Here is a 27,636-nt window from a genome sequence, read left to right on the forward strand (position 1 = left end):
ACTATTTATTTGTATCACTACATCAATTATTTAGGCCCAATGTTTGCCATATAATATTTATTCTGTTTCAACAGAGAATAGTCAGCTACTTAATAAAAACCTAACTTTCAAATGATATATGCTATCCTATACCTCTCCCTGCCCCTTCTCCTCCCAGACACTTCTAACAAAGTCTTAACCACTTGCATATACAGCACTCATTCACATATTTACTAATCTTCATTGGCTATAAACACTGTGCAAACTTTGTGTTTGATGCCACTGCTGGAGTACCTAAATTAAGGGGATATAAATCCTGCTCTCAATAAATTTATAGTCTAACAAGAAAGCTATATATTAATAGATAATTATAAAACAACATGGTAATAGACAGTGACAACAAGAATGCAATGCAAGATGGCTTATTTTGGGGGGGAGTTAATAAAATGCCACAAACTAATAATAAACCTTAAATGGAAAAAAAGAAGACAAGTAATCAGGGATAAGACTTATAAAAGGGACAAAACAAAATGTGTGACACTTTATTGTGCACTGTTGGCATCAGATAACCTAATCATGCACTAATCAAAAAATAGACAACAAACCAAACAAGGCAATGATCCTATTAGAGGATAAGTAATATCTTGTATAAGTGGTACTTTGAATCTTCCATTGAGCTCTGAAATCTGAATCCACCTCAAATGCTATATTGAGCTTCTTGAAACAATTACAATCATAAATCCTAGTAAATATGAAATTATAGTAAATTATCAGTAGAGTCACAAAATAAAAGCTGTTATCTGCATATCACACTACAGTGGCACAGATCTGATCATAGTCTGAATGACAACAGGATAGCATGTGGCTGGTGTATAATAAACTACAGTGATGTCTAGAATGGAGAACTGAGGAAAAGTCCTACAGCATCGCTGAAGCTTGGTCATAAATAATGCAGCACATTCTTGTGTGTTTTCCCTCACCACACTTGTCATACCAACTTGGTGTGCAATAATAAGGAATGTAATTACACATCCAGAAGGCAAAAGCAGAAGCTCCTTTCAGACTTGGCTAAGAATAACTCTCAAAAAAGGATTAAACTAATGCTATATCTTGATCTACTCATGCATGTGATCTGTAGGAAAACTTAAATTTATCTCCCCAAAACAGAAAAATACACAGGGAAAAATCATATTTGCCATCACCACTTTGTAAATAATTGATTATTAACACCAAGTCTAAATGAAATCTGACAACTTCTAAATTTGTTACTGTCAGAAAGAAAAAAATATGTTCTATAAAACTACTACTACAAGATACTGTCATGTAGATACATTGGACTACTTCTGCATAAAAGCCATAAGATCCTCTTTTAGAAATAACTACACATATGCATCATTGTTCTGTATATTAGAGAAATTCAACATGTCCATGAATCCAGTGAATCTGTAAAGCAGTGTTATTGCTGAACCCTAATATTACATGGGTGTGTGGTGTGTCTTGGGATTTTAACTCTAATTTGCGTTGAAGTTGTGTTTGTTACAATCAATGTGTACTTGGACAGTGTTTGAACATCAACTCTATCAAATTTGTACCTCATGTTTGGTATCCACATTATTTTATTATTATTTTTTTTTCGGTACGCGGGCCTCTCACGGTTGTGGCCTCTTCCCGTTGCAGAGCACAGGCACCGGATGTGCAGCCTCAGTGGCCATGGTTCACGGGCCCAGCCGCTCCGCGGCATGTGGGATCTTCCCGGACTGGGGTACGAACCCGTGTCCCCTGCGTCGGCAGGCGGACTCTCAACCACTGCGCCACCAGGGAAGCCCCTGGTATCCACATTTATCACTTCTCTTAAAATTGTACATTATTTCCTGAAATTTATAAATAAATAATTTTCATGTCTTACTGCATTCCATAAAATATGAATCACAAAACTGATTCCAGACAATGTTTCAAAAATTACAAAAAGAACCACAGCTACATTCCCAAATGTACATCTTAACCAAAGATTTACAGGACAAGAACAAAACTGAATAGCCATGGTAAACTCAAAGCTTTCTTATTTTCCTGTTTTGCAGACTCTATGTTACTTTGACAGAGTAAGTAATAAAATCCCATTCCAGAATGACATTTTATTTTTTCTTTTAGCTATTGAAGCCTTCTTTAAAATAAACTATAGTGTCTTTTACAAAGACAAATGTGGCTCCTATGTTAGCCATATCTGTTGTTTTACCCTAGTTTCAGAAATAATCAACAGAAGAAAGCTTTTTTAAAAAACACGTACTTATAAAACATTCAGTACTACAAGACACACATAAATATTTTATAAATGTTAACTCATTTAATCTTCAAATGACCCTAGGAGTTAACTACTGCAGCTCTCCCATTTTACAGATGAGGAAAAAGACATAGGGAGGTTGAGTATCTTGCCCATGATCTTCAAGCTGATTAAGTTCCAAATTCAAAAATCAAACCCTGGCTGTCTGACTCGAGTCAATGCTGCTAACTACCATGCACATGGTTAAAAAAGGCAAAAGCTTAATTTTAAAAAGCTTGATAATCATTATCATAACATTTTTTCATTTAACCATTTCTTTACTTATTAGACTGAATGATACCTTTGTCTTCAACTTTCATTTCCCAAGTGAAACAATGGAAATGACTTTATCATCCGTGTTCACTCACTTCTACTGTTTTGCTCCTAAAGTTCATATTTTATGAAAGATCTTAAATATTTATAAAGAAAAAAACTTAAAGAAATAATTAGTGATTATATTTTTCAGTTTAGAACCTAGATTGAAATCACATAATGATAATTTTTAAATATAGTGATAGCTTGCTTTTTTCCCTTAATTAAAGAAGATCCAGAGAAGCCAGGGCAAGAAAGTTTTAGAGATAAATTTTGTGATACCAGAATTTTACCAATTTTAGAGATTTTTAAGATGAGACTACAGCCAAGTACCAGGCATAAACCTTCATAGCAATATAAATGTTTTCATAACAAGGAATGAACACTTTTAAATATTTATATTTTGGAAGTTGCAGTACTCCTATAACAGTGTAAACCCATTACAGCCCAATGCTCATGCTGATGATGACTACAAACACTGAACAAAATGCAGTAATTCCTTGAGAACTCTGAAAAGCAGGTAGGTCATGAAGGAGGGTTAGACCTTGAAGAAGTAAACCTGCATATGATAAGTTATCTGTGTGTGTTTTGGGAGGGGTGAGGCGTTTCCCTTGAGGTTTTTTCCCCTAAAGTGGAAGCCAGTAGCTGAGCACTGCAACAGTGCTGTGGCTAGAACTTTGACAGAAACCCTGTTTCTGGACAAAGGAACAAGCTAAAAAAATAAAAATAAAAAATAAATAAATAAATAAATAAATAATGCATGTTAGAAGACATGGAGGGAATCTAAAGTGAACACATGGAAATAGGAAATCACCTAGCTTTGTGTATAAACCACAAAAATATAAAATTACCTCCAGAACTACACATGTGTAATGAACTCAAACCAATTTAGTTAAAACTGAGAGAACAGAACTGAGATTAAAACTATCAACACCGGGCTTCCCTGGTGGTGCAGTGGTTGAGAATCCGCCTGCTGATGCGGGGGACACGGGTTCGTGCCCCAGTCCGGGAAGATCCCACGTGCCGCAGAGCGGCTGGGCCCGTGAGCCATGGCCACTGAGCCTGTGCATCCAGAGCCTGTGCTCCGCAATGGAAGAGGCCACAGCAGTGATAGGCCCTCGTACCACACACACACAAAAACTATCAATACCAGTCTCACAATAGCTCCTGAACACACACAAACAAAACAAAACTCTGAGAGTTCAAAGCTCCAGTGAAACCAGTCATAAAGGAGACACTCACCTTCTGAGTTTTACCACCAGGAGCTCTACCAGGCTTCACAGTGAATACTGGAGAAAAATCCCCTCATGCTTCCAGAAGGGGAAAAGAAACAATTTTGAAATATGCCAGGGCATTCTGTTCTTAGCAAGACCTGCCCTCAGGCAGAAATAATTTACCCAGATTCTAACCTGTGGGGGTTTTATTAGAACTGAACCTAACCTAACCAGAGAAAGGAAAATACCTCAATCCAGCCCCTTTAGCCTTCCTATGTGGGAGAAGAAAAATACATCTTCAGCTGCTTCCTGTCCCTCCTACAGGAGGAAAAACAACTGAAAAACACTGGTGAACATCACAATGCAGGGGCATAGGCTAACCAAAATACTGAGACCTAATCATAGAACTATAGAATGTTTCCACTCCCCCTGCATCTTTTACCCAGTATATAATGTCTGTCTTCCAACAAAAAATTACAAGGCATACGAAAAGGCTAAAAACAAAGTTTGAAGAGACAGAACAAGCATCAGAATCAGAAACAGATATGGCAGGATGTTGGAATTGTCAGACTAGGAATGTTTCTTGAAACTATTATTAATATTCTAAGAATGTTAATAGAAAAAATAGACAACCTACAAGAATAGATGGATAATGTAAGTCGAGAAATGGAATTTCAAAGATCAAAAAGAAATGCTAGAGATCACAGAAATTAAGAAAGTCTTTGGAGATTGGTTCAAGATGGTGGAGTAGAAGGACGTGCGCTCACTCCCTCTTGCGAGAGCACCAGAATCACAACTAACTGCTGAACAATCATCAACAGGAAGACATTGGAACTCACCAAAAAAGATACCCCACATCCAAAGACAAAAGAGAAGCCGCAATGAGATGGTAGGAGTGGCGTAATCACAATAAAATCAAATCCCATAACTGCTGGGTGGGTGACTCACAAACTGGAGAACACATACCACAGAAGTCCACCCACTGCAGTGAAGGTTCTGAACCCCATGTCAGGCTTCCCAACCTGGGGGACTGGCAATGGGAGGAGGAATTCCTAGAGAATCAAACTTTGAAGGCTAACAGGATTTGACTGCAGGACTTCAACAGGACTTGGGGAAACAGAGACTCCACTCTTGGGGGCACACACAAAGTAGTGTGTGCATCAGGACCCAGGGGAAGGAGTAGTGACCCCATAGCAGACTGAACCAGACCTACCTGCTAGTGTTGGAGGGTCTTGTGCAGAGGCGGGGGGTGGCTGTGGCTCACCATGCAGACAGGGACACTGGCAGCAGAAGTTCTGGGAAGTACTCCTTGGCATGAGCCCTCCCAGAGTCTGCTATTAGCCCCACCAAGGAGCTGGGTAGGCTCCAGTGCTGGGTCACCTCAGGCCAAACAACCAAGAGGGAGGGAACCCAGCCCCACACATCAGCAGACAATTGGATTAAAATTCTACTGAGTTCTGCCCACCCACTCTACCCACCACCAGTCCCTCCCATCAGGAAGCTTGCACAAGTCTTTTAGATAGCCTCATCCAACAGAGGGCAGAGAGCAGAAGCAAGAAGAACTACAATTCTGCAGCCTGTGGAACGAAAACCACATTCACAGAAAGATAGACAAAATGAAAAGGCAGAGGACTACACGCCAGATGAAGAAACAAGATAAACCCCCCAAAAAACAACTAAATGAAGTGGAGATAGGCAATCTTCCAGAAAAAGAATTCAGAATAATGATAGTGAAGATGATCCAGGACCTCGGAAAAAGAATGGAGGCAAAGATCGAGAAGATGCAAGAAGTGTTTAACAAACACCTAGAAGAATTAAAGAACAAACAAACAGAGGCGAACAAACAGAGATGAACGATACAATAAATGAAATGAAAAATACACTAGAAGGAATCAGTAGCAGAATAACTAAGGCAGAAGAACGAATAAGTGACCTGGAAGACAGAATGGTGGAATTCATTGCCGTGGAATAGAATAAAGAAAATAGAATGAAAAGAAATGAAGACAGCCTAAGAGACCTCTGGGACAACATTAAACGCAACAACATTCGCATTATAGGGTCCCAGAAGGAGAAGAGAGAGAGAAAGGACCCGAGAAAAATATTTGAAGAGATTACATTTGAAAACTTCCCTAACATGGGAAATGAAATAGCCATCCAAGTCCAGGAAGCGCAGCAAGTCCCAGGCAGGATAAACCCAAGGAAAAAAAGCTGAGACACATAGTAATCAAACTGACACAAATTAAAGACAAAGAAAAATTACTGAAAGCAACAAGGGAAAAACGACAAATAACATACAAGGGAACTCCCATAGGGTTAACAGCTGATTTCTCAGCAGAAACTCTACAAGCCAGAAGGAAGTGGCATGATATATTTAAAGTGATGAAAGGGAAGAATCTACAACAAAGATTACTCTAGCCAGCAAGGATCTCATTCAGATTCGATGGAGAAATCAAAAGCTTTACAGACAAGCAAAAGTTAAGAGAATTCAGCACCACCAAACTAGCTCTACAACAAATGCTAAAGGAAATTCTCTAAGTGGGAAACACAAGAGAAGAAAAGGACCTACAAAAACAAACCCATAACAATTAAGAAAATGGTAATAGGAACAAGAATGTCTTTGATGGGTTTATTAGTTGACTGGACATGGCTCAGAAAAAATCTCTGAGATTGAGGATATGACAATAGAAACTTCCAAAACTGAAAAGCAAAAAAGAAAAAGATTTTTAAAAAATCAAACAGAACAGGATATCCAAGAACTGTGGGACGACTACAAATGATATAACATACACATTATGGGAATAACAGAAAAAGAAAGAAAGAAACAGAGCAACATTTGAAGCAATAATGACTGAAAATTTGCTCAAATTAATGTCAGACACCCTTCAAAGATCCAGGAAGAACAGAGAACCAGGAGCTGCATAAATGCCAAAAAAACCCTCTGACACCTAGGCACATCATATCCAAACTTCAGAAAATCAATAATAAAAAAATTTTCAAAAAATCAGATGAAAAAAACACCTTACCTATAGAGATACAAATGTATCAACAGTAATTACATCTGACTTCTTTTTAGAAACTATACAAGCAAAAAGAAAGTAGAGTGAAATATTTAAAGTCTTGAGAGAAAAAAAAAACAACAACCTACAATTCTGTACCCTGCAAAATTACCCTTCAAAAGTGAAAGCACAATACTTTCTCGGCCAAACACTGAGGTAATTTGCTGGCAGTAGACCTGTCTCTCAAGCAATTTATTTTTTTTTTTTATTTATTTATTTTTTTTTGTGGTATGCGGGCCTCTCACTGTTGTGGCCTCTCCCGTTGCGGAGCACAGGCTCCGGACGCGCAGGCCTAGCGGCCATGGCTCACGGGCTCAGTTGCTCCGCGGCATGTGGGATCTTCCCGGACCAGGGCACGAACCCGTGTCTCCCGCATCGGCAGGCGGATTCTCAACCACTGCGCCACCAGGGAAGCCCTCAAGCAATTTAAAAAGAAGTTCTTCAGAGAAAAGAAAGATGACATAATTCAGAGAAACCAGATAATGAAAAAAGAATTGGAGAAAGAATAAAGGTAAAACAGAAATTTTTATTTTTCTTATTCTTAATTGATCTGTTTCAGTTTGTTCAAAATAATATATATATATATAAAACACACACACACACTCACACACACACACACACACACACACACACACACAGTTGGCCCTCTGTATCCAGAGGTTGCTCGTCCATGAATTCAACCAATTGTGGATCAAGAACATTTAGAAAAAAAAAAAATCCCAGAAAGTTCCAAAAAGCAAAACTTGAATTTGCTGCATGCCTGCAACTACTAACATAACATTTTCATTGTATTTACAATTATTTACATAACATTTACATTGTATTAGGTATTATAAGTAACTTATAGAAGATTTAAAGTGTACAGAAAGACAGCAGGGAGGAATAAGGATTACATTATTATTATAAGGTACTTGTACTACCTGTGAAATAGTATAGTATTATTTGAAAGTGGACTTGGATTAGTTGTAAATGTATATTGCAAATGATAGGGTAAACACTAAAATAAGTAATAAAAGAAGTATAATTGATATGCCAAGAAAATAGTGAAAATGGAATCATAAAAAATGCTCAATTTAAACAAAAAAAGAAGGCAGAAAAGTAATAGAAGACAAATATGAACAAAAATAAAGGGCAGCAAATAGAAAACAGTAGCAAATATGGTAGACGTAAATTCATCTATATCAATAATCATTTTAAACATCAGTGGTCCAAATATACCAACTAAAAGACAGAGATTGTCAGAGTGGATCAAAAAACAAGGCCCAACTATATTTTGTTTACAAGAAACCTACTTTCAATATAAAGACACATATAGATTAAAAGTATAGGTAATTCAAAAAGATACATGCACCCCAACGTTCATTGCAGCACTGTTTACAATAGCCAGGACATGGAAGCAACCTAAATGACCATCAACAGAGAAATGCATAAAGAAGTTGTGGTACAAATATATAATATTTGTATATACAATACACAATATACAATACAATATACAATACAATATTACTCAGCCATAAAAAGGAATGAAATTGGGTCATGTGCAGAGATGTGGATGGACCTAGAGACTGTCATACAGAGTTAAGTAAGTCAGAAAGAGAAAAACAAATACTGTATATTAATGCATATATGTGGAATCTAGAAAATGGTATAGATGAACTTATATGCAAAGCAGCAATAGAGACACAATGTAGAGAACAAACATATGGATACCAAGAGGGGAAGGGGGTGAGATGGATTGGGAAATTGAGATTGACATATATACACTACTATGTATAAAATAGATAACTAATGAGAACAGACTGTATAGCACAGGGAACTCTACTCAATGCTCTGTGGTGAACTAAATGGGAAAGAAATCCAAGGAAGAGAGGATATATGTATATGTGTGGCTGATTCACTTTGCTGTCCAGAAGAAACTAACACAATACAGTAAAGCAACTATACTCCAAAAAAAAGAAGAAAAAAGTATAGGGATGGAAAAGATATACCATATTATCACTAATCAAAAGAAAGTAAGAATAGCTATATTAATTTAGGCACAGTAGACTTCAGAACAAGAAAAGTTATCAGAGATAGAGATATTACATACTGATAAAGGAGTCAATAGTCCAAGAATAATAGTCCTTAATATGTATGTGCTTAACAACAGAATATCAAAGTATAATACATGAGGCAAAAACTGATATAACTGTAAGAAGAAATAGAGTAATCTAATATCATAGTTGGAAAGTTTAACACCCTTCTACCAGAAATCGACAGATCCAGCTACAGAAAACTAGTAAGGACATAGTTGAACTCAACAGCATTATCAGTCAAGTGGATATAATTGACATGTATACACTTCTTTATCCACAACAGCAGATTACACATTTTTCTCAAGCTCACATGGAACATTCACAAAAACAGACCACATTCTGGGCCATAAAACACACTTTAATCAATTTAAAAGAACAGAATCATATGATATCAGCCCTTAGAACACAGTGAAATTAAACTAGAAATCAATAACAGAAAGATGTCTGTAAAGTTTAAAAAAACTTAGAGAATAAACTACAACTTCCAAATAACACATGAGTCAATGGTGCTATCTCAAAGATAATTTTAAAATATTTTTGAACTAAATGAAAATAAAAACACAACTTATCAAAATGTGTAGGATGCAGCAAAAGCAGTTCTCACAGAGAAATTTCTAACATCGAATGCAAATACTAGAAAAGAAGAAAAATTGAAAATCAATCATCTAAGTTTCCACCTTAGAAAACTAGAAAAGGAAGAGCAAGTTAATTCCAAAATAAGCAGAAAAAAGAATAATAAAAATTAGAGCTGAAATGAGTGAAATTGAAAACAATAACAAAATATGAACAAGATCTACATGAGGAAAACTACAAAATGCTGATTAAATATCAAAGAAGTACTAAATATTCCATTTTCAAAGATAGAAAGAACTCAGTACTGCCAAGATGTAAGGTTGTCCCAACTTGATCTATAAAGTCAACTCTCCCAGTTAAAATCCCAGGAAATGGACTTCCCTGGTGCCACAGTGGTTAAGAATCCACCTGCCAATGCAAGGGACATGGGTTTGAGCCCTGGTCGGGAAGATCCCACATGCCGTGGGGCAACTAAGCCCATGTGCCACAACTACTGAGCCTGTGCTCCACAGCAAGAGAAGCCACCACAATGAGAAGCAACAAAGAGTAGCCCCCACTCGCCTCAACCAGAGAAAGCCTGTTCACAGCAATGAAAATCCAATGCAGCCAAAAAAAATAAATTAAAAGAAATCCCGGGAAATTATTTTGTGAATATTGTCAAACTGATTCTAAAATTTATAATAAGAGGCAAAAGGCCCAAAATAGCCAACTCAATATTGAACGAGTAAAACAAAGGTGGAGAACTGACACTACCTGACTTCAAGACTTACTATAAAGCTACAGTATTAAAGACAATGTGGTATTCGTGAGAGAACAGACAAATAGATCAATGGAACAGTATAGAGAGCCCTGAAGTAGACCCATATAAGTACAGTCAACTTATCTTTGACAAAGGAGCAAACAAAGACAATACAATGGAGTAAAGACAGTCATTTCAACAAATGTTACTAGAACAACTGGAAATCCACATGCAAAAAACTGAATCTAAACACAAACCTTACACCCTTCACAAAAATTAACTCAAAATATATCATTGATCTAAATGTAAAATGCAAAACTATAAAACTCCTAGAAGATAACATATAAAAAAGGTTAGATGACCTTGGGTATGGCAATGACTTTTTAGCTATCACATCAAAGGCATGATGCATGAAAGAAATAATTGATAAGCTGCACTTCATTAAAATTAAAAACTTTTACTCCATGAAATACAATGTCAAGGGAATGAGAAGACAAGCCAAACTGCGAGAAAGTATCTGCAAAAGACACAACTGATAAAGAACTCTTCTCCAAAATATACAAAGAGCATTTAAAATTCAACTATAACCTGCTTAAAAAATGGGCAAAAGACATTCACAGATACATCACCAAAGAAGATATACAGATGGCAAGTATGTATATATGAAAAGGTGTTCAACGTGTCATCAGGAAAATGCAAACTAAAATGAGATACTACTATACACCTATCAGAATGGACAACATCCAAATAGTGCCAAAACTGTGAAGCAATAGCTTTCATTCATTGTGGTGATAATGCAAGACAGTACAGTCCTTTGGAAGGCAGTTTGCCAATTTCTTATACAACGAAGCATACTCATACCATATGATCCAGCAATTATGCTCCATGGTATTTACCCTAAGAGGTTGAAAACATATCCACATGAAAACCTGCACACAGTTGTTTATAGCAGATTTATTCATAGTTACCAAAATTTGGAAGTAATCAGTAGGTCCTTCAGTAGATGAATGGATAAATAAACTGTGATACATTCAAACAGTGGAATATTATTCACTACTAAAAAGAGATGAGTTATCAAGCCATGAAGGACATGGAGAGAATGTAAATGCATGTTACAAAGTGAAAGGGGCTAACATGAAAAGTCTAAAAACTGTATGATTCCAACTATATGACATCCTGGAAAAAGCAAAACTAAGCAGCCAGTAAAAACTCCCCTAAACGGAAGAGCTTAGGGGAGAGGGGGCAATGAATAAGTGGAGCACAGAGAACTTTTAGGGCATGAAACCATTTCGTAAGATACTACTGTATACATGTATTGGTGAATACATGTTATTATACATTTGCCAAAACATGCAGAATGTACAAAACCCTAATATAAACTATGGATTTTGGCTGATAATGATGTGTTGATATACGTTCATCCACTGCCACAAATGTGCCACTCTGGTAGGGATGTTGCTAGTGGGGGAAGCTGCGTGTGTGTGCGTGCACAAGGCTATATGGAAACTCCCTATACTTTTCACTCAATTTTTCGGTGAACCTAAAACAGCTCTAAAGAAATAAAGTATATTAATAAATAATTTTTAAAAGATAATAAACAAATGACAACTCTGAGATAACCCAGTTGTTAAAACTCTACAAAAGAGACTTCAAACAGCTAATTAAAATAATAAAGCACTCAGTCCAACAATTTCACAACACATTTTTTGTTAAAGACATGCGCTACATTCACCAAGATAGACTGACTACAAGCTGGGCCATCAAACAACTGTAAATAAACCTGAATGGAATGAGATCACAGCAAGTTTACTGTCAGACAGAAATAGAATTAAATTAGACATCAATAATAATAAGCAATCTAAGAAAAACAGGTATCTAGACATTATTACCTCTCTATAATTCATGGGTCATAGATGAAATAAAAAAGGAACTATTTTAACTGAATGACGATAAAAATGCATATAACACATTTATGGGATGCAGCTAAAACTGTTTAAAGAGAAATGTATAGCTTTAAATGTTTATACTGGCAAATAATAGATCTGAAAATAATGACTTTCTGCTTTGCAAGACCAGAACAAAGATTTTCCTCTTCCAAATTTAGGATAGAGAGAACAATAATAGAATAGAAAAGAGGTCAGTTAAGAGAGATAATAAAAAGAGCCAAATATGATTTGTTAAAAATATCAACAAAATTTTCAAGGGTCTACTTAAACTGATTGATCTAGGGAAAAAAGAAAGAGAATACAGATCATTATTATCCGGAATGAAAAGTAGTTGCCACCAGTAATCTTACAGACATTAAATGTAGACAAGAAAATACTACAAACAACTTTATGCCAACAAATTCAACAACTTACTGACCTAGAAAAATTTCTTTAAATGTAAAATTTATCAAGATTGATATTTAAAAAAATCAGAAAAAATTAATTAACCTATATCTAGGAATGAAATTAATGTTTTAAAAGTTTCTAACAAGGAAACTCTGACACCTGACATTTTCACTGGTGAATTCTATGCGGCATACAAGGAAGAAACAACATCAACCATACCAAAAATTTTTCAGAAAACAGATGAGATCACTTTTTAAATCATTTTATGAGGCCAGTATTATCCTAACACCAAAACTTGACAAAGACATTACAAATATAGAGAATCATATATCACTTAAATGTAATCCCAATTAAAACCTTAATTTTATTTTAGCAATTGACAAGCTTATTCCAAAACTTATGCAGAGTGCAGATAACCTAAATTAAATAAAGCAATGTTTACAAAGAATAAAAGTTGGAGCAGTTACCTCACCTAATTTCCAATATCCTAGAAAATTACTTTAATCAAGATGATTTGGTATCAGTGAAAAGAGAGACAAATAAATCAATGGAATGGGATAGTAGAATGTTCAGTAAGAGATTTACTCATATGTAGTCAACTGATTTTTAACACAGAAGCCAAGATAATCCAGTGAATAAAAGGAAACTTTTTTAAAATAAAGGATGCTAGATGAACTGGATATCCTTATGTAAAAACAATCAGTGTTAACATTTACCTCATGCCATACACAAATATTAACTCAAAATGAGGCATGACCTATGTGTAAAACATAAAACTTCAACATGCCTAATAGCAGGAGATCTTGTGATTTTGGTGTAGGTAAAGGTTTCTTAGAACACAAAAAGTGTAAAACATGAACAACAAAATCAATAAACTGAACTTTATCAAAATGAAAAGCATTCACACTTTGAAAGACAACATTAAGAAAATAAAAAGGCAAGCCACATGCTGGAAAAATTATCTGCACAGATCTATCAAAGTGCATGCATGGGACTTCTCTGGTGGCGCAGTGGTTAAGAATCTGCCTGCCAGTGCAGGGGACACATGTTCAAGCCCTGATCCGGGAAGATCTCACATGCCATGGAGCAACGAAACCTGTGTGACACAGCTACTTAGCCTGTGCTCTAGAGCCTGCAGGCTACAACTACTGAGCCCATGTGCCACAACTACTGAAGCCCGCGCACCTAGAGCCCGTGCGGCAACAAAAGAAGCCACGGCAATGAGACGCCCGTGTACTGAAACTAGAGAGCAACAAAGACCCAACGCAGCCAAAAACAAATGTATTAATTAATTAATTTTTTTAAAGTGTATGAATGATACATAAAGAACTCTTAAAATGTCATAATCAGAATATAGCAGCCATTTTTTTAATGGGCAAGACATCTCACAAAAGAAGATGCATAAATGGCCAATAAGAACCTGAAAATATGCTTATCGTCATCTGTCATCAGGGAAATGCTAGTTAAAATCACAATGAAACACTAGTACATAAACACTTAGAATGGCTAAAATTTAAAGGACTGACCAGATAAAGGGTTGACAAGGATGCAGAACAAGTGGAACTCTCATTCACTGCTGGAGGGAGTGTAAAATGATTAATGTCACTTTGGAACACAATTTGACAGTTCAGTTTGCTTTTTTTAAAATTAAGTTAAACATGCACCTGCCAAATAACTCAAACATTCCACTTCTAGGTAATAAAATAAATGCCCACACAAAATTTATAGATGATTGTTCACAAGAGCTTTATATGCAGTAGCCAAAATCTGGAAATAATCCAAATGCCTTCTAACAGAATAGGTGGATGAAGAAATTGTGGTTTATTCATACATTGGAATACTGTTCAGAAAAATAAGCAAAATAAAGATACATATGAAGACATGGGTAAATCTCAAAAATGGTATGCTGACAGAAAAAAAGCCAAGCTAAAGAGTGCATTCAACACAATTCCATTTATAAAAATTCTAGAACAAATAGCTATAGTGATAAAAAGCAAATTAGTGATTGCCTGGGGTTAGGGTGGAAGAAGAGATGGATCATAAAAATGCAGGAGGACACTTCCTCTGGGTGTGATGGCAATGTTTATTTTCTTGATTATGATGTTGTTTTCAGAGGTATATACATATGCCACAACTGATTAAATGGTACACTTTTGATATTTGCAACTTATTGTACTTCAATTATACCTTGATAAATAGAGAAAAAAATCTCAAGGACTATGACCTAAATGCATCTAGACTGGGAAAGGTAGATAAATGGGAAAGCTACCTGCATCCTATCATGCTGTTCTATACAAAAACTACGTCTACTAGCATACAGTTTTTTTTTTAAAGTATGTACCTTGGAAAATATATGCAGTAAAAAGACACATGGACATCACAAGTCAGTAATCAAATTCTTAACAAAATATTTGAGATGGCTATTATTACTTTAAGGTAAGTTTTCAGGCCTTGAAGAACTACTGAAATAGTATAGCTTTTATACATTATTATTCATTAATTTCTCCAAAGAAAATTGAATGCAAATACCTCTTCTGAGAAGTTAGAAAAAATGAAAAATTTCATCAACAAGTTTTTTCACTCAAATTGCCATCATATTTCTCTTATTCCTTCAAAAGAAAGAAACAATCTGCCCAAAGACAGATAATTGTTAAAAATATAAAAGATTTGGAATAACCTACTTTGATTCATTAAAAAAGAAAAATAAGATGGAAATATCAATGCTTTGAAAACTGGAGTTATAATGGCTACAACTTGATATTTAGTAAAAAAATTTCCTCTTTATAAGACTCCAAAAGTAATTTTATTAATAATCAATATAGGCAGTGTGGATCTTCTTCAAATTTAGCATCTCTTCACATTTTTGAAGTGTATTATTAAACTAGAACAAACCAAGGCTGTCGACTAGGGTTGGTTGGATATTTTGTGCCTGCATGAAAATATTCATCAGCTCAGACCATGTTCCACTCACTAAGGTCCATATCCAGGTGCTACCTCTGTCTAGAAAGGGCAGATTTATCTAATTCCCACAAGGTACCTTGTAAACAAGCAGCAGCCCAGAAAGAAGCACTTTGTTTACAAGTCAGACCACTAAGGACTTGTGATAGGTCATTGTTGCTCACTTGTATCAAAATGTATAAGAATATTTTAAAAGTCAGAGTTGTAAGATAAAAAAGAAGTTATAATAATGAAGAAAACTACATATCAGTGCAAAAATAAATTAACACATAACATATAACCATATATATAAACAAAATTAATACTAGTATTTTAAGCACTTTATATACATAAATTCAATTTTTTATAAATACTTGAGAGAGATTATATTACTATTCCCATTTGAAGACTGAGAAATTAAAACCAGCAAGATTTATTGCACAGAGAAACATAATTAAGCTAGATACTGGCATTCAAAATCATATTTTTCTCATTCCAGAATCAATTCTTAGGTTCACTCTGCTAAACTGAAATTATATAATCTGAATTATGGGCCTATATATTCCTTTTGGCATTTTCATATAAACTAACTTCATCTTACTTTTTAAAATATTTCCAGTTTTGCTTTCATCTGTTTATTGATAAATTTTTTAAATTCTTCAGATTGCAATTCAAATATGGACATTTTTAGCATTTATTGCCATTAACATTACCATTGCATAAATGTAGGGTCGTATATAGACAAAATTATATACACTAAACAAATTTGCATCTAAAGTGGAATGATAAGGGCTTCCCTGGTGGCGCAGTGGTTGAGAATCCGCCTGCCGATGCCGGGGACACGGGTTCGTGCCCCGGTCCGGGAAGATCCCACATGCCGCGGAGCGGATAGGCCCGTGAGCCATGGCCACTGAGGCTGCGCGTCCGGAGCCTGTGTTCCGCAACGGGAAGAGGCCACAACCATGAGAGGCCCGCGTACCACAAAAAATATTTAAAAATAAATAAATAAAGTGGAATGATACTATTTCCAAAGAAGTAATGTTTTCAGATTAATAAATCACTGGTGTTTTTATATCTTCATCATTACAACTGTTTATCAAACACTAAAATAATGCAAACATGGTACCATTCCTATTTCCTGCCAGTTTTAGTTCGATTTTTAAACATTTAGTTGCAAAGATTCAAAAATCTAGATAGGTACCGTACATAAACCAAAATGAAAGGAAAAATATTTGAGTAAATTTTAGGGAAAGATATATTAAAAACATATTCAGATAAGATGAACTAATTTCACAAAAGGAGTCAGAAAATTTTATTCCGATTTAAAAATCTGTGTGTCTGAATCATTTACTTTCTCCATAGCATTTTATCAAGTTGAGAAGACCACATTGTTTTTAAAATTTTATATTTATATATATTTATATATATAAATATATATAATATAATATATATTTATATATAAAAATATATATAAATATAATATATATTTATATATATAAATATAATATATATTTTTATCTATTTTATATAGCCATACAATAATACACTTTAGGAAGTATGTATGATGACTATTCTGATATGTGGATTAGATAAATACAAAATTTCTTCCAATTCAAACATTCTTATTCTAAAGCCTTCCCAATATTTTATTAAGTAAAAATAGTTTTCCTATTTAATTGATCAAAGATAGTACAAGATAAACCTAAAAGTGAAGGTTCTGCATTTGCTTTTTCAAAACGAACTGCACTTCATATAAAATAACTGTTATATTTAAAGTTCCAGAGGTTTTCATGAAACTCCAAGATGCGAAGCAACTTAATAAACTTATTTTTGCGACCCACTGTCATACTCACTAAAGGTTTCATTAATGAGTCTTTTAAAGATTATTTTTCTAGTGGTTTAATAGAGTTTTTCAAAATAAACAGCTGAAGTTACTTCAAGATTTAGAATATGGTTTATATATTAGAAAGTTAAGAATTAATCAAAGAGAATAATAATAATCTTTGCTTCCAGCACCTCTGTCTTTGCTTATTTACTAGATGCCTCTTGGCTAGAGGTATTTGGGTTAGCAGTGGTTGAAAACATATGGGATCGACAGATGAATGGATAAAGAAGATATGGCACATATATATAATGGAATATTACTCAGCCATAAAAAGAAATGAAATTGAGTTATTTGTAGTGAGGTGGATGGACCTAGAGTCTGTCATACAGAGTGAAGTATGTCAGAAAGAGAAAAACAAATACCGTATGCTAACACATATATATGGAATCTAAAAACAAAAAATTGTTATGAAGAACCTAGGGGCAGGACGGGAATAAAGATGCAGACATAGTAGAGAATGGACTTGAGGACACGGGGAGGGGTAAAGGTAAGCTGGGACAAAGTGAGAGAGTGGCATGGACATATATAACCTACCAGGTGTAGAACTGATAGCTAGTGGGAAGCAGCCGCATGGCACAGGGAGATCAGCTCGGTGCTTTGTGACCACCTTGAGGGGTGGGATGGAGAGGGTGGGAGGGAGGGAGAGGCAGGAGGGAAGAGATATGGGGATGTGTGTGTATGTATGACTGATTCACTTTGTTGTAAAGCAGAAGGTAACACACCATTGTAGGGCAGTTGTGCTCCAGTGAAGATGTTAAAAAAAAAAGAAAACATATGGAAATATTTTAAAGAAATCAATTTTTATGTTTTAGTTGTTGATACCATAATCAGCCTCTGAAACACAGAGGAATTTATTATGTATTTTTTAATATGCAACATCAGGTTCAATTATTTATTTTGAAAAAAGAACTTACTGTGATAGTCTGTAACTATACTTGAAAACTCTAAACTGGACCCCAGTGAGCCCAAGTGTAGTATATGGGAAAGAAGGTGGAGTATAGTCTGGTTTGGTATGTGTGTTGGAGTGGGGTAAAAAATGAAAATTAAATGATATTCACCTAGAAGTAAGTTCCGGTAAAAATAGAAGTCTCAATGCTACGAAACTGTATGAAAAAAGTCTAATCAACATGTACATACATCAAATCTTATATTTCAGAGCCAGTAAATTTTGAGGATTAATTAATATTAATTTGTATATTTTCTCTTCTATATTTCCTCTTTATATGTTCTAATCATTTATGACAAAAAATTCTACTTTTAATTTCTGTTGTTTAACTTCCATGGGCTCTGTGAATACGTACAGCAATAGATAAACTAATGTATGAAATGAAACCATCCACTGATATATTTCTTCCATATTACTCATTTATGTTTCAGGAAAATAAGGATTTGGATATTACAAAAATAAGTTTAATTTGCAAAACTGATGTTCATGAAGAGTTTAATTTTAAAATAGAACTTTGTAAGCCTAAAATTTAATTTGTTTATAATATTCATTCATTTAATAAATAAATACTGATTTATCATTTGTGTGCAATCAATGCCTGATATCAGAGATCTGAGACTATATTATTATACATTGCCTGAATCAGTTTGTCATTAATTTAGTATGATATGATGTGCTAAAACATTTCGTTTAGAGTCAAAGGCTTAGGTACACACTAATGCAGAACTCAAAAACAAATAGAATCCCAAATAATCTGAAAATGTCACAAATATTAATTGTAGTTAAAATTATGCCATAGATTATATAACTAAGTACAGGGATGCAATATTCTACTGACCCTCTGAATTTACATTGTGCTTTTTTTGAAAATACATACTCTGTGTGTGTGTGTGTGTGTACATCTCTATGTGTACATATCTGTGTGTGTGTATATATATATATATATATATACACACACACATTTCAACAGAATACAGCAAATCTTCCATGTAAAACTTGTCTATTAATCCATAATATATTACACAATTTTACTTTGTTACACTTTGAAAAATAAATTATTCAGAAATTATATAAAAACAATCATCATAGCAATGACTAATATCTCAGGAGTGCATCCCTTTATGGGGTCTGGTCTGTATGTTCTGTTAATGATTGACTAAATGAAAATTAAAGCAAGAGTTACCAGGTCCAATGATTGAAGAATTAAAAGAAAGAATGTGATTATCATAACTGGCAAATTATAATTGGAAAGGAGCTTTTTACCATGACCTTCATATAATTAAAATAGTGATTTTTAAAAATTACAGTTCATCTTTTGCAGTATCTCTATTTTACCTTGGAAACATTCACAAAGAACAGAGAAAGGCAAAATATCAGACTTGTACATTTCATTAAATTACTCTGAGAGGAGGAAGTGAAGAAAATGTTCTTTTCTCCAAAGAAAATAATACAAAGTACTAAGAGGAAAGTCATTTGCTCTTCCCAGGAGAATAGCATGCCTGTGTTTAAATCAACAAATCTCTGTTAAAGTTTCCCAGGCGTTACAGTCACCATTGTCTACTCATTCTCTTACTGAACAATAGAAAACATCACTGCTACACCCACGGGGGAAGAAAGTAGGTCACCCTTTGGAGTTCACAACTTTGCTTTATAGCATATATTGAAACTGTTAACTCAGTTCATCTGATTTAATAATATTCAGCTTAAAATAAAGTTTGATTTACCTCAAAAACTTCTTCATCCAAAATTCTTGTTCCAAAAACTGTAATTCCACTGGTGTCAACGATTGCTCTCTCACTTCTGTCAAGTGGTTTTGTGGTTTTCATCTTACAATCAACAATCATTGTCACAGTTTTCTTCTCCACGCTGATTGCTACCCGGTGCCACCTTAAAAAGCCAAGTAATTATTTTGTAAGTTCCAAAGATGTTGCCAAACCATTATTCACGTTAAAATACAATGTATTTTAAATTATACACGTAATCTGAAAGTATACGAAATGTAAGCTCATTTATTAATCAGTTAACAGGTGACTACTTACCATTAACCCAGAACAGTGCTAGGTACTCAAAAAGACTCACCAGCACTGTAAGATGCACAGCAGGATTGGCTGTCTATGTTGATAAGGAAGTGACCATCCTTTGCTACACTTTGTGTTGTAACAAAAGCTTAATCTCACCATGTCCTGATGACGGTATTTGACAGAGATTAGGGGCGGGATATGGAGTAATTAATAGTTTCTATGTACGTAAATGCTTTCTTCCAAAATGGAATTGCACTTAAAAAAATTCTGCTCCAGAGATCCCCTGAGATAGACTGTAAAAGGGTATGTCTGCTAATTGAATGAATGCTCCATCTGGAACAACTGAACGTTCTAATTGCAAGACACAATGTGCTTCTCTGTCTTTAGGCACATTTATTTCAAGTGCTTTCGTTTTCTTTTTCCACTTCAATTTCAAGACAGTTATAGATCACTACTGTGGGCAGGATCCAAGACAGACACAATATCTCTCCTTCTTTCCAGGGTTGGCAGGAAGTGAGAACATTGAAAGAAAGCATAGTCAACGCATGTGTGGACTGAGTCTCAATTCACTCTGAAGCTACTGCTCCAGCTAATTCAGGGCAGTGATGACAGACCTGGGGGGAGACGTGGCCAGCCCTTTGCAAACATAAATACCCTAATCATACTGTAAAATGTTGAGTTTTATTAACAGTATCTGGTGCTAACATAAACAACTAAGTGAAGTGCACTTGGATTTTGCAAGCCATTCTTTTTTTTTTCCAAACGAAAAGTGCTAAATTAATATTCCAGAAGTTTCTAGGACTAGATCCATAAAATAAAGTACCCAAAAAGTTGCAGGAGCCTTTCTAAAATATCTTTTTCATGTGACTTGGCATGGCTACTGATGAGGACCAAGTATATTTCCAAGTACATTTAATCTTTGGTCTTTCTGTAGCACTTTCAACTAGCATAGGCATCTGCTTGGTTTGACTTGAGCAAAGATTTATATTAGGAGGCACTTAATACTGTGAGAGTAAAATTTAGACATGTTTCTGCCAAGAAGCCTGTGTCTTAAATTAAACCATCTCTACTATTGTGGGTATGTGCTTTTCATTAACAGAAAATAAAAACGATTTCTTTCAATTGCTTAAAGCTGATTCGGACTCTAAACTTGATATTTTTGTTGAATTAATTTAAGCTCTGATAATAATGTCATAATCATGGTATCACATATAATATTCAAAATATTAAATAAACCCTAAGTTTTGGAGTCTTTTTTTTTTTTTTTGCGGTACGCGGGCCTCTCACTGTTGTGGCCTCTCCCGTTGCGGAGCACAGGCTCCGGACGCGCAGGCTCAGCGGCCATGGCTCATGCGCCCAGCCGCTCCGCGGCATGTGGGATCCTCCCGGACCGGGGCACAAACCCGTATCCCCTGCATCGGCAGGCGGACTCAACCACTGCACCACCAGGGAAGCCCCTGGAGTCATTCTTAATTATTCTTTTTATCTCATACTACACATTCATATCATCAGAATATCTGTCAATCCTATATTCACAGTATACACAAAATTCAAAGGCTCACAACTTTGTCCAAGTACCCATGCCTCTCACCTGGACTCCTAACTGGTCCCTGCTTCCACTCTGATGCAACCAGAGTGATCATTTAAAAAAATAAGTCAGATCAAGTTTCTGTCTTGCTAAAAACTAATACTCTTAATTAAAAACTGAAGTCCTTACTTTGCCTCACCCTAGCAGTCTCTGATCTCATGTCCAAATGTTTGCTTTCTGATTCCCAGTATCCCAGCCACCGCTGCCTCTTTCTTGTTCCTTTCACATATTCTTCACTCTGCCGGGAATGCTCTCCTCCATATCCCCACATGCCCACTCTCTCACTTCCAATATGTCTTTGCTCAATGCAACTATGCCAAAGAGGACTGCTCTGTCTAAAACAGTACACTCTACATTCCTGCCCCTGATGTATTTTCATTCATAGAACTATCATCATTTTTCATATGAATTATTAAGGATAATGATGTAAATTACTCATGAAAGCCCAGTTTTCCCTGCACAGAGATGAAGGTTTTTCCATGGTCCTGACAATGATAATCTGAGTGTGAATTTTTTTTTTCCACCTGAACAGCTATTTCTTTCTTATGTGTACAACCAAATGTCATATTTCCGATAAATCTTTTTTTAGTAGCCTGAATTCAGCAATAAAATACCGAGTAAATTTAATAAACATTTATTTGTCTTTAGCTGCTCCCTACGTGATAGACAATATTCACAACACAGAATTCAGAATTCAGCATGATTTTGAGAAGAGTGTGGTTGTTACTGGAAAGTGCTTCTACCTGAGTTCAAACGCTATCTCTGCCACCTTTCAAATATATGTTACTTAAACACCCAGTGCCTCACTTCCCTCATCTGTAAAATGGGTTTATTAATATTATTTTCTTCCAAGAGTCGTGAAAACTTAAATGAGTTGACTATGTATAAAGTGTTCAGAACAGTAGGTAGCACATATCGAGTGCTATATAAAGCTTCCTATGATTGTCAATATTAACATGATTGGTAAAGGAAGTCAAATCAGGTCATTCTCCTGCTCAAAAAGTCTACAGGGACTTTGTATTTCACTTAGAATAAAATCCAAAGTGTTTACAACCACCTACAATGTGTTATACCATTTGGCCTCCCACTGATTCTCCATCCTCATCATCCCACACTGTTTCTGCCACACTGGCATCCTTGATGTTGCTTAGACCAAATCAGCCACACCCAGAATCAGAGGTTGTGTATTTGCTTTTCCTCCATCTGTGTTGCTTAGACCAAATCAGCCACACCCAGAATCAGAGGTTGTGTATTTGCTTTTCCTCCATCTGGAATAGTATGCTTTTCATTATCAGCATGGCATGCACGCCGCCTCCTTCACATGTCACCTTCTCAGTGAGACTATCCCTGACCTCACTCCTTAAAGCTGCACTCCCCACCATCATCCCCTATTCTCTTCACTGCTATATTTCTCTCTCTCTCTCACTTATCACCATCTGATAAACCATTTATTAGTCATTTTTTATCATTCATTATGTGTCTACCCAGACTGTAAACTATGTATGATTAGGTATTTTATTGTTTTGTTCATTTCTATATCACCACTCCCCAGAAAACCTGCATCACACTTTATAAATATTTGTTGAATGATCAAATGAAAGAATTGTTTTCAACACAGCTAAAACATTGGATTATTGTGTTACTTACTTTCCATCTGCGATGTTAACAGTTCTAAAGAGGGGGTAGTCTTCTGGGGCAGGTTTTCCAGTGTGGTCTTCATACAGGAAAACAGGTGATCTCCCAACCTCCACACCGATTTGCTGAATACCATGCTCATTATATATAGATAAAAGGAAAGACTGAATTCCTTTTTTGGGTTTTACTGTAAATAATATTGAAAAATCCTCTGGAAAAGTTCCTCCTGGGAAGAAAATGCCAAAGAGTCAAAAATTCTAAATTTCCAAATTATTCCTTGATCATCTTATTATTTTTGAGCTTACTAAGTGGCCTTAACAAGTAACCAAAGTTCAAACAGTAATAACAATACAGATTTAAAAACCAATGGAGAAGGGGTTCTATTAATCTTTGTCTGCAACAATTGTTGAAGCTGTATTCAAACTTTACCACCACTCATTTAAAGCACAAGTATTATGTAAAATTGAATTCATGGTTAGGAAACAAGATCATGGTGCCAGTTCAATATCAAACACACAATAAGCACTTTTAAAACACTTAAGTAGAAATTCTGGTGTAAGATTTGTATTTTCTGCCCTTATCTAATCTGTGGCCATCTATCCTCTCTTTAAAGTGGCATTGTAAGGACACAACATGTGAAGGTACACTTTTAGTCATCTCTTCAAAAGCTAAAGAGTTTCTGAGCAGTTTTTCCTATCACACAATGAAGTTTCACTAATAAAAAGCTTATGTCATTATAAGTCAGAACTTTTAGATACTTGGTAATTTAATTCTAAATTCAAGAAGGAAGATTTTTTTTTTCTTTTCCCTCTCATCGTAATATCCCAAATATCCAGCATTGGGCCATATCTATATAAGTTCTTAGTAAGCATTTATTAAATAAATATATAAATTAAATGGTTACCACAATTATATCTCAGGTAGTTAAGCAATGACTATTACATATTTTTTTAATAAAAACACTGCATATAAAATTGTGGGTTCTATTTTTCAAAAACAGTTTTACATATATATCTTATTTAATCCTTTTACTACCCTGGGACAAAAGTAAAGCAGGCATTGTTATTTGAAGGATGAGATTATTTAAATTAAAAAGTTTTCCAAATGCAGAACTGGTGTATATGTGCATATGTAATCAATGATATCTGGGCCAACACCAAGAGATTCCATATTCAGTCCATTCATTCCATATTCTATTATGTATAGTAGTATAAAATAATAAAAATAAATAAATATGACTGCCATGGATTCAAATTCAAAAAACTGTAGGAGACTAGCAATTTTACTTCTAAGAATTTACAGAGGTGATAGGGATGCTTATATGTAAAGATATTTTGTTAAGCCAATTCATCAGAACACTATTTATAATCATAAAATGTCAAAATCACCTGCAATGGTTGGGACTGGTTAAATAAAATACAAAACATTTATATAGTGGAAATCTATGCAGCCACTTAATGTAGTGGAAAGATGTCTTATGAAATGGAAATTATTTTAAATGTTGTAGAAAGTAAATAAGAATATGTCACAAAGAAAACAGCCAATTAATGTTAACTATTTGGTTCTAGTCTATCTATCTAGAATCTAGATAGAGATCTCCAAACTAAAAAGTGTTTATTTAAAATTCTCAATTTTAATTTTAAAATAACTTACCAATAATACAACTTCACTATATCACAAATATATCATAAAAGCCTTGCTTTCATGGCAAAAAAAAAAGATATATATATAGAGAGAGAGAGGGAGAGAGAGAAAGAGAGAGAGAGAGAGAGAGAGAAAGTTTTGTTTGATTAGATTTGTGTCACAGATATATCCAATTTTGTATTCATGAAAATCAATAGAGAAAAATAATCATGTATATAAAATTGAAAGGTAATAAAACACATCAATTAAAAACACCTTTTAGCTGCTTATACTACAAATAAAAATCTAGGTAATTCAGCTTATTATTGAGGAAGCTCCACAGCAAATAAGTTTTTTCTTCAAATGAATAGCTCAAAATGTTGAAAATTATAGGACTTCTTTCCCTAAATACCTCAATTTTCAAATATCTCATACATTGAAAAATGATGCTAAAATATTATGAGGTGGAGAAAACAATATCTTTTTCATTTTTGCAAAAACATTATGAAATAAGATCTACATAGAGACATTTAGAAAAAGAGGAATTTCAGAAAATAGTATATTCATATAAGGCTAAATAAGTTGTAACAAATTTTAATTAATCATCCAATTTATATAACACAACTTTTGAAAATTGTCAACTTCAAACTACACTGAGTAAAATCTTCAATTATGGAAGTATTTCCCAATTTAAAATTAAACAATAAGGTTTTAATTATAATCTTTACACTATGACCTTTAAAAAAGAAAATTTAGTTGTCTAAAAAATCATGACTTGATGTCAAAATGTTCACAGTATAACCTAGACACCTACCTTAGATTCCTCCCTATTAGATACTAATCAAATTTGTTCATAACCAACTAAATTTATCAGAGAGAATTCACTATGAGATAAGTTCAACAACACAAAGTCAACCACTTAAGATGTGAAATTTTATCTAAAATAGTAGTGATAAGTATATATGATACAGATAAAATATGGAATTTTGCAACTTAAATAATATGTTTTAAAATCTATAAATACAAACTAACAATAAAGCATCCTCTCTGTTAAATGACTGCTGTTAAAGAAAAAAATGTTCTTACTACCTTTAATAAGTGTGTATACATAAATCCTATACATGTGATAATAATCATAATTCACTCTGAGTATATCAGATTCAATAGTGATTCTTAAAATAGGCTTTTAACATCAACAGATACTGCATCCATGAATACATTCAATATGAAAAAAGCACAATAACTTTATTATTTGATTTTAATTTTTAACTTGTGGTCAATACATTTCCATGCAGAATATGTCTCCGTTTAAATAAAATCTCTTTCTGATGTAGCTTAGTGGTTGGTAAGGTTTTTTAAATGAGGAGTGAGGGTCATTTGGCATAGTGGGAAAAGCCCACCTTAGTCTAAAAAAACCCCAAACTGTCTCTCAGCTTCATATCATCCACAGGTTCTGTGATTATATTCAAATACTTCACTTTTCTAACTCTTAATCTATAATTTGGGTTTAAATATTCCCCTTTCCAGGTGGTTATGAACATAAAGATCAATATACAGTTTCTTGCATAGCATATGTTTACAGCAGGTGTTCTAAAGAGGCCAGATAGAATTTGCAAATTACAGCTTCTATTCAGTTCACAGGCACAGAGCTCTCAGATATTTAAATTCAAGGTCTCAGATTGGGACTTTGGAGGACATACACCTTAATTCTACAGAGTATTATGACAATCTGAAAACCCTTACCCCCACCCCAATATTGACGTTTCCAATAATACTGCTTACTTTATTCATTGGAAAGAAGTTGTTATTTTGTGTTTTCGTAATGGAAGAAAAAATATTCCAAATAAATTTTCAAAGATCTTTTTTACTATTTTTTATAGAGAATAGTATTCACATTTTCACTGTTCAGATTTTTTTAATGGTGAATATGTCATTGGTAATTTTTATTAAATGCCCTTTACTATTATTTGACAAGAAGCTCTATCCTCTAGGAAGATAAGCCTATAATCATTTGCATGGGGAAAAAATGAGGCCTTTACCATAGATATCTCTTCCTATCTGAACTACTCATTATTAGAATCACATACCTAAGACACAGTGTTTTGAGAAGAGGGAAAAATGTTGATATATTCTGTTAACTGACATGGAAGTAGACCCTAGAGACATAGGTTGTATTCTTTTTCCAAGATAAAACAACAGAAATAATCAAAATAACTACCACACTGGAGGGCAGAAAAACTGCCCTGAGATGATAAGCCAAATATAAAAAATTATAAACTAACTTCTTCAGTATTTCTACAGCATTTCCAGTAATCTATTTCTTTCTCTCTTGAAAATTCCCATCCTTTTCCTATTTCTGCATTAGAGTGCAAATAAATAGAAGAGCAGCTTAGTTTTTACTGT

At 34.5% G+C, this 27,636-nt stretch overlaps 1 protein-coding gene across 1 annotated transcript in view; it reads right to left on the reverse strand.

Moving 5' to 3' along the window:
• The window catches only part of COL11A1 (collagen type XI alpha 1 chain), a 199,301-nt gene that overhangs the window by 149,722 nt on the left and 21,943 nt on the right, over positions 1-27,636 (reverse strand). The window contains exons 3-4 of the mRNA XM_059061934.2: positions 23,623-23,836; positions 20,091-20,253 (exon numbers count right to left, since the gene is read on the reverse strand). Of these exons, the coding sequence (XP_058917917.1) occupies positions 20,091-20,253; positions 23,623-23,836 (377 nt within the window). The remainder of the gene's footprint in view (positions 1-20,090; positions 20,254-23,622; positions 23,837-27,636) is intronic.

The sequence above is a fragment of the Kogia breviceps genome, chromosome 1 (assembly GCF_026419965.1).
Source record: "Kogia breviceps isolate mKogBre1 chromosome 1, mKogBre1 haplotype 1, whole genome shotgun sequence".
NCBI classification, from domain to species: Eukaryota; Metazoa; Chordata; class Mammalia; order Artiodactyla; family Physeteridae; genus Kogia; species Kogia breviceps.